At 37.6% G+C, this 14420-nt stretch overlaps 1 protein-coding gene across 6 annotated transcripts in view; it reads right to left on the reverse strand.

Moving 5' to 3' along the window:
* Positions 1-14420, reverse strand: part of LOC106700111 (NACHT, LRR and PYD domains-containing protein 3-like) — a 43064-nt gene that overhangs the window by 24694 nt on the left and 3950 nt on the right. For all 6 annotated transcript variants that reach the window (XM_023326149.1, XM_023326152.1, XM_023326151.1 and 3 more), the window contains 2 exons: positions 13923-14042; positions 9847-10073 (listed from right to left, as the gene is read on the reverse strand). In XM_023326149.1, the coding sequence (XP_023181917.1) occupies positions 9847-10073; positions 13923-14042 (347 nt within the window). The remainder of the gene's footprint in view (positions 1-9846; positions 10074-13922; positions 14043-14420) is intronic.

Raw genomic sequence — 14420 nt, forward strand, 5'->3', positions numbered from 1 at the left:
TGGTAAACCTCCCAATAAATGTGAAAACCTGAGACCCATCAGCCTACTTAACTCTGATCTCAAAATCATTTGTAAACTATTGGCATTTCGACTGCAAAAAATCTTACCAGATATTATCAATAAAGATCAAAATGGATTTGTAGTTGGGAGGCAAGGATACCACAATATTAGAAGGGTCCTGAATATTATTTGGTTCAAAAAGAACGCTAAAGACACAGCTCTTCTTTCAGTGGACGCAGAGAAGGCTTTTGATAGGGTTGAATGGCCCTATCTTTTTAACATATTGGAAAGATTGAATTGTGGTAGTAACTTTATTAAATGGGTTAAAATATTATATAATAATCCAACTGCGGAAATAGTATCTAATAAAATATTTTCAAGGGCGATTCAAATCAGGAAGGGTTGTCGTCAGGGATGCCCTCTCTCTCCCTTACTGTTCACACTAGCAATCGAGCCTTTGGCATTAGCTATTCGTCTCCATCCACAAATCTCTGGGATCACCGTGGGTCCCACAGAGCACAAAATATCTCTATTTGCTGATGATGTTATTTTATTTCTAACAGATCTAAAAAACTCAATTCCAGCGGTGATGGAAGTGATCCAGGAATTTGGGAGAGTCTCTGGCTACAAAGTAAATAATACAAAATCCTCTATTCTGGTATTAAATCTAGGTGAAAGGATTAACCCTATCAGTGAGATTAAGCAATTTAAAGTAGTGGAACATTTCACATATTTGGGTGTTCAGATTTTCCCTGAACTACAACAGGTGGTCAAATCCAATTACGAACTCTTAATGAAAACAATAGCTACCTCAATTGACAACTGGACATCTCTGCCTATATCCATATTGGGAAGAGTTAATGTCCTTAAAATGAATATACTTCCAAAACTATTATACCTCTTTCAAAGCATTCCACTGCCGCCTCCTCCTGAATTATTCAATTGGTTAAAAAAAAGCATTTTGGCTTTTGTGTGGAATAATGGAAGGCCTAGGCTACGCCTCTCGTTGCTTTATTTACCATTTGATAGAGGGGGGTTAAAGTGTCCCAACTTTAAATTTTATTATTGGGCCACTCAGTTAAGGACTATTATGTTCTATTTTACAGATAAAGATAATCCTCACTGGGTAGAAATGGAGTCCCACAATTTAAGTTTAGCTCTTCCATTGTTCATATACTCTGACACATCAAAGAAGTTACAGAAACATATTACGAATCCTATTCTGAAAAACATGATAAAAATTTGGCAGGATGTTAGAAATTACCTTGTGGAGCCAAACGACATATCCCAATTTAGCCCAATATGGGGTAATCAGCTGTTTGCTCCAGGTAGAGCAGATGGAACCTTTAGGCTTTGGGCCCTGCAAGGTTTAAAAACTATCGGTGACCTTTACCCATCAAATTCTGATATATTTTTGTCATTTGCAGAGCTACAAACCAAATTCAATCTGGATAAAAAACATTACTTCAAATTTCTTCAGATAAGAAGCTTTGTTAAAGCAAATTACAACAATCTTAACAAGCCCCCTCTTACATTACTTGAAAAATTAATGACTCGGAATAAATCAAGGAAGGGCATCATTTCAGATTTTTATAATGTGCTGATCTCTAACTCATTAGAGGACTCAAATAATAAGCTTATAAACTGGAATTTGGACCTATCATCAAATATCAGTGAACAGGATTGGGAAAAGGCTTGCATTAAAATTCACACAATGTCCATAAACAGTCGTCTTAGAATTCTACAATTTAAATGGCTAATGCGTATCTATGTTACACCTGTGCATTTAAATAAATACAATAATAACATCCCAGATCTTTGTGTAAAATGTAATTCTAAAGGGACTCTAATACATTGCATGTGGGAATGCAGACAAATCAAAGCATTTTGGACAGAGGTGAAAGATATAATTGAAAAAATTATCTTAAAGCAAGTTCCACTGGATCCTAAATTGTTCCTGCTAGCTTTATTCCCTGGGGAACATAACTTTAATAAATCAGAACGCACTTTCATAGATATAAGCTCATTGGCTGCAAAAAAATGTATTGCTTTGACTTGGAAAAATATCAATAGACCTAGTGTCACGCAGTGGTTAAAACAGATGTCGTCTAATTTGCCGCTAGAAAGAATAACATATATTAGGAAATCCAAACGGTATCTTTTTGAGAGGATTTGGGGGCCTTTCATTAATTTTATTAAGGACTTAGACTTGACAGAGGGTTTGTTTGAGTTCTGATTTGCCAGAACCTGTGGTGTGCCATGTTGTGTAGATGTGTATAATTATATCTGACCAATTTGTAATCTGTGAGGATACCCCAGTTTTTGAGAAGCTGTGTTCTTTGTTTGTTCTGTGTTTTTTTACTTTTTATTATTATTATTATTATTATTTATTATAATTATTATTATTTTTTGTTTTATTTTATTTCTCTGGGTTGAGTAAAATAATTACTGTCATGTAACAACTACAAAGAGAACCTGTTCAAATAACTACATGCTTGTGTTTCCAAAGTGTAAAAACTCAATAAAAATATGTTGGTTAAAAAAAAAACAGCAGCTTCAGAAAATAGAAAAGAAGAAAAATGTTTTCTCCTGGAATTTTCCAGCCTTAATGAAGGAAATCTAGAGAAAAAGCTCTAATCTGTCAGAGAAACCGCTGATTGTATCTGGCAGTGTTCACATTTAAAATGTTATTTCTTTGTCAAAGACTGGATTGGATGTTTTTAAAGAACAATAGTAGTTTGAAAATTACATGGGATTGATTTTGTCCTTTAGAAGTAAAGGATTTTGTCCTTTAGAATCTATGAATTCTGATAGATTACTAAAATTATTACAGGGTTTCCTCCAGTGTATTACAGGTCTGGCGGGCCGCCATGATTTACGTGCCCACCCACCAGGTTAAGCCTTGTGTGTTTTTGTTTTTATTAGAAAGAAAAAAAAACTGTTAATTTTTTTTTTAACAAGCTGGAATCCAAGCATCTCTTCTGCATTGAGCATTTCACTGGCAGGGCAGAATTATTCCTGAAAAAAAGATGGGTTTATAGTTTTTATAGTTGATGCATTGAACAGGGAGCGCAGTTGTTGTAGCAACACCCCCCTCTCTCTACTCTCTCACTCTCTACTTCCTCTTCTGAGAGGGGAGATGTGCTACCAGCTCTCCGTCGAATGGGTGAATTGAGCTTCCTAAATCTGCTGGGATTTACCCGGTCCAGAACTGAAGTAACCTCTTTTTAAGCTGGCATTGAGAAAAGATTCGCCTGGTTATCTGACGGCCTACATCCAGGTGTCCCACCCTTCTTACCCCTGTGAATTAGCCAGACTGAGCAGCCTGCAGCCAACTAGTTTCACAGAGCACACCTGTTAATGGTCGCTCTTTCTCTATATTACAATGTGCACTTGGTACTGAACCAGGTTGGTTTTAGTGACTTGGGCGAGTCCCAAGGATGTTGTTTTACATATGGGCTACCAGCAACCTACAAAACATTTTCCACCTTTTCCTCTCCAGGATGAAACATCATAGCTATTTTACAACCATCAAAGAACTCTGAGGTGACTCTTAATTGAATGTCCACAACAACTTTTAGATTTTCTTTATGCTAAATATTTTATTAGTAAGGCATTGTTGCAAGGGTCAGTACATTTTCATTCAGTAGCAGAGATAATTAAATAAGTAAAATAAATCATCTAATCTATCTTTCCCTAATGCTGATACTGAGAACTAAAAAGGGAACCTTTGAGAGAGACGCATGGAGTATGGCGTTTCGAACCCCAGACCTGGCCTGATGATGAAGAAGGTGTTGCAGCAGGAGGAGGATGTTGATCGATGAAGGCAGGGATCTCTGTAGGTCTGATGAGCTTCTTCTCCGCATGGATGGTGAGGTCACACAGGACTTGGTGCTGGCAGGAAGAGTCTGAAGCTCCCTTCATCTTGTCTCACGATCTTTCTGGTCCGTTGAAATGCAGACTAGCTGACCTCATGGAAGGAAGACATCAGTTCTTCTTCTTTGCCTTTGTTCTTTGTCTTTGTCTTTATCTTCATCTTTGTCTTTGGGGTTTGAACCCAGCTGATGAGAGAAGTGTGATTTGAAGCCACATGTTGCGGGGCTGATGGGTTGGTCCCCATGAGCAGGACAATCTTCGGGTCTGTGGCCCCGGCTCTTCTTCAGCTGCAGAGTTCTTTGTCAATCTCGATCTTGGCTCAAAGCTGCCTGGAGGATCCAACCAAAGGTTCCTCTTTTGCACCCACTGTTTATAGGGTTTATCCACCCTTTTGGTGTGTTTGCATTGGCTAGCACTGTTGCTGTGCTTGTTTCATTGGCCGACTGCTTGGACAAATGATCTCATATCCATCACTGTCTCAAGAGACATTATGTCCTGATTTCTGTGCTAATGTCTCAGGGTTGCTCAATGGTCCTCCTACGTCCATTGCCTTCACAACCTTTTCTTTGAAAAGTTTAAGTCGCTCAACAATCTGCTTCCAAATGAGGCATTGACCATCTCTGCTCTCCTGTTATCTGCCTACCATAACCTTTGACCTACCATCCACCTCCAACATATCAGTGATGTTTAATTGCAGTTACATTTTTACACCATTTCAAGTTCAATGTCAAAATCACATTTATAACTTCTTTGCCTTCTCTGATTTAGCATTCATTTATAATATTATGATAACCATAACTTATTAGTTACCCTTATTATAATCTTATTGTGAGTTATTACATATGTTCTCTGAAAAGAAACCAAGAATAATCCATGATTCTATATATGATACCAAAGTTACAGTTACCGGTACTTGTTTTACTTGTAAGTGTACCCACAAGTGTAAGTATTATTACAAGTAAACCAATATTAATATAAGTATTTTACTTTGAATCTTATTCAATTACTCAAAATGTTTAGATTTCATTCTTTAAAACTTTCATGCTTTGAAATAAGGAATAGTCTAAACAATTTTTATAAATCAATAGGCTGGAAACCTACTTCCTCTTTTTCCAGGAAACCTGCTCTTCCTGTTTCATGAATCTCTCTGTCTGACTATGATTTCTTATGATTAGATGGAAAAAAGACATAGAATTAAAGCAAAGTTTTCAGGAGACGAAAACAACGCACACAACCAGATTGATTTTATTGATGTTTAAGTCTACTGTTGGGCCTAGATGTCACTTGTGTGATTAATTTTAAAGGTAACTTTATTTATTGTTACTGTTAAACTTAAATCTCCAGCATGGGGAAGTGGGATGATCTCGGTTTCCTTGACAGCGCAGACCAATCACAACACTGCTTCATGTTGGCTGCTTTGCGCATAATGTTGTGGCTTGATTTCTGTAGTTTACCTCGGCACGGATCGCCCATATAGGCTTACCTATATGGACATTTATATCAACCTCCTGTGAGGATGATGATCCATGTTCCTTTGTAGAATTTATCAAGGTAGGAGTCAAGTTTAAATGCACCACATTTGCTATGTTTGTGCAGCTCAATGTGAACTGCAAATATCCATATTGAGCTGTACTCAGTGTTCGTAGATGCACATTTATAAGAGCGCATTGAGCATGCAGTGAGAATATTTCTTTATGAACAACGCATTATGTACGACGTGTGTTTACGTCTCAACATTTTGACTCTGTCTGTGTCAATAAAGTTTGAGATCCCAGTTAGCCCCTGAGTTAGTGGACCAATGGTTCAGCCTGTGGATGATTCCAAAGATTAAACTGAGAGCATCAGATTGTAACTGTAGTAACAAAGCAATCTAACTAGGAAGATTGTTCTTTGAACTCTTACAATATAAACTTGCCAGCTCCTTAAAATCTTAAATTTACATGTTAAACAATTTATATTCTTTTAATTATTTATACTGAAACATTGAATCAAATTTAGCAGCATTGATATTTTCTTAGTTTATTTATGCCTTGGGCCGGTTCTAAATGTAATCCGCATTACATCATGTTTTTAGAGCCAATGACTAATTACTTAATTTGGATTTAACAGAAGTGCAAATAAATGATATTTATCTTAAATGTATTTGTTGACTTGTTGTTTTTAAGATTATATATTTGTGGGTGTAAGCATTGTCGGCAATGTTTTCCAGTAACATAATTACCAAGTAATATTTTACATTTCCTGTCAACTTAACATCTTTAAGTACAAAACCTGGTGGACCGCCTCAGTGCCCTGACCACCGGGCTTAAGTTTTCTGGGGGAAACCCTGTATTACATGCTATATATAGAAACATATAAACTGCGATCTGTGCTATATTATCAGAGTAAATAAAGGTTTCTGTCTCAGACTTTCCTTCACTCCCTCTGTAACATCAGCAGTGCAGCAAGTTGCTTTTTCCACCTTCTTGTCTCCATGCATTGCAGGAGCCAAATATGTGATGCATTTCCTTTTTGGTCACTAGATGGCGATGTAGGCTCAAGAATCTGAGTCAGGGAGAAACAGGTAGCAGGCAGGTGTTGAACTCAGAAGCCTCTGAGGCCGGGGTCCAGATTTTATCTTTACACCCATCTTACCCCAGAATGTGTCTGGCCCCCTGGCACTGCAAAACAGGACATTATCTGTCCGGATCACTACAAGAAAATTTACAAAAAACAGAAACATAAGATACAGCTGACCTAATTCAAACATCAGAATGTTCCCCTGCCTAAAGGAACCTCAGACTGAAGAACTTTTGGCTTCCAAGTCACTTAAACTAGCTCTTTTAAATACCAGATCTCTCTGTGCTAAAGCTCTATTAATTAATGATTTCATCACTGAGCATAATATCGATGTTATGTTTCTGACAGAAACATGGTTGAATGATAATAATGGAATGATAATAATGAATTGATCGTACTAATTGAATCTGTGCCTCCTAACTACTATTTCTTGAGTGAGACTAGAAAACATAACAAAGGAGGAGGGGTGGCTTCAATATTTAAGAATACCATAAATTGTAGTAAAATCTCTTTGGGTCACTTCACCTCTTTTGAGTATCTTGGAATTGAGGTTAAAGGCCACAAACGAACTTTGACAGTAACTTTATATAAAACTCCAACTTTTGTTGAAAATTTCTTTACTGACTTGAATGAACTTCTATTTCTCATCTGTATTGATTATGATTGTTTAATAATTGTTGGTGATTTCAACATTCATGTTGACAACCCCCAAGACAGAGGGGCAAAAAAGCTCGCTAATATTTTAGAGACTTTTGGTCTAACACAACATGTCAAACAAGCAACACACACTCAAGGACACACACTGGACCTGGTTATCAGTAAGGGTGTGAATATTTCCAATGTCTCTGTAACTGATGTCGCCTGTCGCATCACTTCCTGTTATCTTTGAAAGTTCTTTATCTTTTAACCCACTTGGACAAACAGCAACCATCACAAAACGTTCTCTCACTGAAAACACAGCAGAAACTTTTAATCAAATCTACTCTTCTTCCTCACCCTTAAGCTGTAATGATGTAGATAAGTTGGTAAATGATTTTCAGTCTAAAGTCTCAGATATTATTGATTCCATTAAAATGAAGGTTGTGTCTGGTAAAAAGAAATCTCCATGGAGAAATACATAAACAGTTAGATCTGCAAGACAACTCTGCCGTAGGGCAGAACGAAAATGGCGTAAAACTCAACTCCACGTTCATTGTGACATCTATAAAGAAAGACTACGTAACTATCATTTAACACTAAAACATGCAAGAGAGGCTTTCTTTGCAGATGTCATAAACAAAAACATTAACAATGCTCGAGCTTTATTTGCAACAGTTGACAGAATCACAAACCCTCCTGTGACGTTACCGCCTGAATTCCAATGTATTGCCACCTGCAACCAGTTTTCCAGCTTCTTTTCAGAGAAAATTTAAAAAATCAGAGGATTAATCTGAACATCCACTATAAAGTCAGTACCAATCTTCAGTCGTATTGATTATTGCAACAGCGTCTTCACAGGTCTGTCCAACAAATCAATCAAACAGCTGCAGCTGATCCAGAATGCTGCTGCTGGCGTTCTGACTAAAACCAGGAAGATAGAGCACATAACACCAGTTTTAAAGTCCCTCCACTGGCTCCCTGTAGCTCAAAGAATAGACTTTAAAATACTGTTGTTAGTTTATAAATCACTGAACGGCTTAGCACCACAATACATTAAAGATCTGCTGTTGTTGTATCAACCTTCCAGACCTCTCAGGTTCTGGTTCTGGTTCTGCTCTGCATCCCCAGAACCAGAACCAAATGAGGAGAAGCAGCTTTCAGCATCTATGCACCACAAATTTGGAACAAACTTCCAGAAAACTGTAAAACAGCTGAAACACTGACTTCCTTTAAATCTCGTCTAAAAACCCACCTGTTTAGAATTGTATTTGAAATGTAATCAATTACAAACTTATTGATGGAACTTGACTTAATGCTTTGTTTTGATTATTGATTCTATGTTGAAATTGCACAAAAATCCATGAGGGACGACGGAGTCCCAGAGCGATATTCCGTGAGAGGTGTACGGCGCCTGGTGCCGGAAGAAAAACAGCGAGTGACTGGGGGTCACTGCGGGTAACACAAACCCTGTAAATTCTAGACACTAACAGGTACCATAGAATTGCACAAAAATCCGTGAGGGACGGCAGAGTCCCTGCTCGAAATTCCGTGAAAGAGGTGAACGGAGCCTCGTGCCAGAAGCCCATTAAAATGCTGTCTACATCGTTTTAAACTGTGTGATTGTGAGTGTGAGTAGGAATAAACATATTTTGTTTAACATGTTTATAATGAAGGTCAACATTCTGATCACACACTCCACCTACTGCTGATTCCTTTCTGAATTTGAAGAAATCTATCGTTCCTCTTAAAGGCAAAGTCTAATCAGGTAAGAGCTCAGCCTTCTTTCCTCGTGCAAATTTAAAAGTTGACGGACAGTTTAACAACGTCTCCTTTATGGCTCAAATTTTTTATCATGTTTTTTTTTAAAACTGTTTTCAACACCACAAAGACGTCTTTGTTTAGCAGTCCTCAGCAAATCATTTTCCTCCAGTCTGTCATTGAGTTTCTCAGTCCTAAATAGAAATTATTTCTTTTTGTTGCTTCTATTTTGAAGTAATTTTCTTAATGGCACATTTTGGGTTTTAAACTGGGGAGTGAACCACTGGCCGGATGATTCTGACAATGTGTTTTCTCTTTTTTCTTCCCTTCGTATCCTGTTTGTAATGCACTTACAGAAGGGTGAGCCCTTAAGAAATTAGATTTTCGTGTGTTTCACGAGGTATTTTGTTCCATATAACACAGTATGAGTGCAACAGGTAAACCTTTAATGGATGCAAACTCGACTAAAAACCCACCTGTTTAGGATTGTATTTGAAACATAATCAATTACAAATTTATTGATGGAACCTGAATTAATGTCATGTTTTGATTGTTGATTCTATATTTCATTGTGTTTCTGTGTTTGTAATGATGTAAAGCACTTTGAAATGCCTGCTGCTGAAATGTGCTATACAAATAAAATTTGATTAGATTTTTTGAGTGCTCTGTAATCACTGTTGTTGTTTCCTTTTGGAGTTACTGATTCTGTGCACTATTCATCTAGTCTGAACTGAATAATGTGGTGAATTTGCATTTAAAATCCTGGGACTGACTTTAGTTCATCCATCAACATGAACATCAGATTTAATAAAATGTTCAGTTTTAATGCAATTAGCACAAAGAGCTGAGAACAGAGTCACTTTAAAGCAAAAACCATTTACACCAGTTGGAGATACAGATATTTGGTTGACAGAAAGATTTATAAAACCTTAAATGTCCAAATCCCAACTAAAGACATTAAATTGGTTCAACAGACGACAGAAGGAAGCTCTGATTGGAGATGTTCAGTCTCACCTGGAGCACAGCTGCTCTGATTGGCTGTCAGCAGTCCAGCTCCTCTTCTGGGTCTTTTCCCACACTGGGGGCAGGAGGAGGGTCCAGACTGGTCCCAGTAGAACCTGATGCATTGTCTGCAGAACCAGTGACCACAGCTGGTAGAGACCGGATCCATCAGAACCTTCTGACACAAAGCACAGCAGGACGGCTGCTTCTCCTCACCAACGCTGCTCCTCTTCCTCCCTCTGTGAAGACATTTCTTCATCACTGAAATAATTCACTAACAACAGGCTGGAGCTGTTCTGGTACCAGAAGCTGAGTCAGAACAGAACCTCAGAACATTGATGATCTCTGGTTTGAAGTATTTCATTATATTTGGTGTTATGATTGATCTTTCTTTGGTTGTATTTATTCATCTGAAATCTTTATTCTGTCTGAGTCAGAGCAGAAAACTGTTTCCATCAGAGGCTCAAAGACCAAAATCTGATTCTAATCTAGAGTTCAGTGTAGAAACATGGATCATTCTTTAATGGTGGAACACCAGTAAACAGGATTCAGATCCAGTTTGTGTCAGGATCTGTGTTTTTCTGTGTGTTTATTTTGAGTTTCCTGTGTATCTGAGTCTCCGTGTTGTCCTGTCGCCCTTTGATTAGTCCCCAGGTGTTTCTCGTTCCCTGATTACCTCCTGCGTATTTAGTGTCACCTGTGTGTCTGTGTCGGGTCCTCGTCTCATTTTGGCGTCTGTCCTGTGTGCGCGCGTTGTTTCCGTCTTCTATGTACCAGTTGCTACCGATGTTGAGCCCTGGCTTCCGCTCTGTCGTGCTGCCTGGTTTTGTGGACTGATTTTGGACGGTTCTTCATTAAAAACCATCATTCTCATTTCAAACTGGGTCTCAAGCGTCTGCCTCACCACGTACACCGCATTTCGTGACAGTTTGCATTAATCTAAGAACTTTATAAAGAGTCTTGTACTGTGACAGAACATTATTTGGACATGTTAGCAGATCTAACAAGTTATTTAAATGTCTTATTTTTTTCTAAATCTGACTTCATGATGATTCTTTGGACTTTGGTTCTGTGTTCACTTTGTAGTTTTATTGTCCTGATTAATTGTTTATAGTTGTAGTTTAGTTACAGTCCATCTTTATTGAGTCCAGTTCCTGTTTTATTTAGATGGTCGGGTTCCTTTAATGTACTTGGTTCTGATTTCCATTTGGTTCTGCTCGTTTTGCCTGTTTCTGGGTTTATTGTCACCAAAGACATTAAATAAATAGATCTGTTGAGAACATTAAGGACTAATGACCTGACCTTTGACCTCCACTTTACCTTCTAAATCAGTGATACTTGAAGATCCACAGACACTTTACAAAAAGTCAAAGGTCCATTTATTACAAACAGTCAAGCCAGAAACTCTCGGATTCAAATATTTCTTTTTATGCAAAACAATAAACATGTAGAAATAAAATATAATTTTAAATTATATATCAATGTACATACTTAAACAAGAAACTTCTGCAAAACTTTTAAACAAATGTGAGAAGGGATTTAAAAATGTTTTTAAAATGAACATAGAAGTCCAAAAAAGTGTGAGTGAAATTCTAAGATGATTCAGGAATTTAAAAACGAAAGGTTTCTAGTTCTGACCCCACATTACTCTGAGTGAAAACTCCTTTGCTGTCTGTTGTTGAGGAAAGGCCTTTTCAAAATCCAAAAGGAGATTAAAAGATTTCTCAAAAATGTATAAAATAATCAAAGCATAAATTCAGGGATGTTTTTAGTGAGGGAATAAAATTATAACAGTTTGTCTGGAACATAATGACAATTTCTGGGATTTAATATTTGAGCCGTTTTGGAGATTGTTTTACTTATTAGTAAAACATCAGAGTTTTATTAAACTTTAGTCTCTCCCATCTTAACTGCTATTGTTCCCACAGACACCAGGAGCCTCATGTATAAACCGTTCGCACAAAAAATGTGCAGCGCCATATTTTACACACAAGTCTGCATGTATAAAAATAAACATGACGTGAAAATTTACATAAATATACGCAAACTTGATTTTGACCGGCCGTGAAAATGTGCAGCAGCCTCAAAACTTTTTCTGTGAACAAAATCAAACTACAAAGAGTCAAAACTCACTAAATCCACTGAAATCTGACGACATTCAGTTATTTAGACCAAGAAGCATCAAACCCGATGTTTGTTCATGATTTTAATATTTTATTGTCTAAACGTAAACGATGAAACTGAACCACATTTATCCTCAGACAATAACCTAACATGCACACAAAATAAAGAAAACAAAAATAATAAAAGGAAGTGAAAACATCACTAGAATGTAAATAATACTTTCCCTCAGTTTTTGTCTCATAAAGCTGTAACTCATTGGTCTGTGTGCCGAAGCAAATGAAAAGCATCTATAGAGTCATTTATTCTCACTAAAAAATAAAACCTGGTTGGATCAGCAGATTAACTCCAGACAGGTTTGATTATTGAAGGTGATCAGGTGTGGAGACAATCACAGGTACAGTACAGACCAAAGGTTTGGACACACCTTTTAATTCAATGAGTTTCCTTTATTTTCATGACTATTGACATTGTAGATTCACACTGAAGGCATCAAAACTATGAATAACACATGTGGAAATATGCACTAAACATGATTACTGCTTTGCACACACTCTGCATTTTTTTTTTGTACCCCTCCAGGGGGTCTTTTGTGGGCTCAAGTGTCCCTTTTACGAAAGTAGGCTGACAGGAAACGGGGAAGGAGAGGAGGGAAGACATCCGGCAAATGTCGCCGGGTCCGGGAGTCGAACCCGCGACGGCTGAGCCGAGGACTCAAGGCCTCCAAATATGGGTCGCGCTAACCGCTACGCCACCACGGCACGCCCACTCTGCATTTTCTTGACGAGCTTCAAGAGGTCGTCACCTGAAATGGTTTTCACTTCATAGGTCAACCTGCCCTGTCAGGGATTTCTTGCCTTATAAATAGTCATGAAAATAAAGAAACCCCATTGAATTAGAAGGTGTGTCCAAACTTTTGGTCTGTACTGTATATCAGTAGCTGCATCAAGGTGAGCTGCTACCTGAGGAGCTTTGGCTCTGATGGAGAACATGGAGCCATTGATCAGAAATCATATTGATCTGTTGGTTTATTGGTGTTTAGATTCATTCAGACTGATCATCCTGGAGCTCTGAGCAGAACTTAAAGAAGGAGCCGAGTGGTACCGGTACCGGTCCAGCTGCAGTCGTCCTTCAGTCGAGCCACTTTGTGAATGAACCTTTATGGACAGAAATCATCTCTATTCTGTAAATGTAAACTTATAAACATGATTTCTCTATTTAAAATAAACATCAACATTCCCACTCAAAGGACTCTCTGTCTGTCTTTAAATCCCGGCTGAAAGCTCTGCTGCTCAAACAGACATTTGCACTTAGATCTCTTTATTTTATTAATTTATTTTCATTTAAAAAATTTTCTTTCAAATATTTTGATTTTTTTGTGTAGTGACCTTATGAACCCTGAAAGCATCTTTTAAATAAAAATATATAATTATTATTATTATGAATACTAATACTGCTACAAACATGGACGTTGCCATGGTTACTGCTTCACGTGGTGGTATACTTCCTGGTATTTATACTAATTTACATTAATATGTATTTATGGGTGGAGACAGGCGAACCAGCAGCTGCTTTATTTCCTGCAAGTTGGGATTTATAAAGTTAAGGTGAGCAGGTATATACGTACGTACAGATTTATATATCTTAATTTTTTCTGCGCCGCACTTTTCTAAATTTGTCCGTGTTAGTGTGAAAACTGCTCACTCTTTTACACATGAGGCCCCAAACCTCAGTGGAACATGGAAGCTGCTAGAGATTCATAAAGACACAAAGGAAACTATTTAGTTTTTCCTCCACAGTTTGTTCTGTTCTCTCAAAGAACAGTTTAGATCACAACTGAGAAAAGAACTAAAATAATTTAAAATGATGTTTTGGTTTCCATGAATCAGTTTCTAAGCTGAATCAAAGTTTAAATCCTGGTTGGTCTCTGCAGAGTCACATTAATCAGTTAGAAACTGGTTTCTTACTTCCTGTCTGATGGTTCTGGTTCATTACTGAAGTTTAGAGGATCTTTTCTGGACCGGTCACTCCTCATAGAGGGACAGATGGATCCTGGAGGTTCTGCTCTCAGTCTGAGGTTCTGATCTCTGAAACACAAACATGTTATTCAGATCACATCAATTACTGAGAAACTCTGTGATAAAAACACTGAAGAAGATCTGAACACAAACTGCTGCAGAGAAGCAGAAGGTTTAAAGTTCTGGGTCGTCATCCTACCTGGATCACATGGACCCAGTGCTTCCAGTATATAAACTGGGTCCAGTGCTCCCAGTAAAGAAGTTTCCCTCTTTCAGTGGGTTTAGAGAAAATCTCTGAATTGTTGCTCTTTAAAGTTTTGGTTGTTTTTGTTTTCATGGATCATTTTCATCCATCACTGACTCACTGAAGCCTCATTAAAACTCTACTGATTGGCTGACATTCCTCATGTCTACTTAGCTTTAAGTTTGCATAAAAATTAAGTTACT

The sequence above is a fragment of the Xiphophorus maculatus genome, chromosome 21 (assembly GCF_002775205.1).
Source record: "Xiphophorus maculatus strain JP 163 A chromosome 21, X_maculatus-5.0-male, whole genome shotgun sequence".
Classification (NCBI taxonomy): domain Eukaryota; kingdom Metazoa; phylum Chordata; class Actinopteri; order Cyprinodontiformes; family Poeciliidae; genus Xiphophorus; species Xiphophorus maculatus.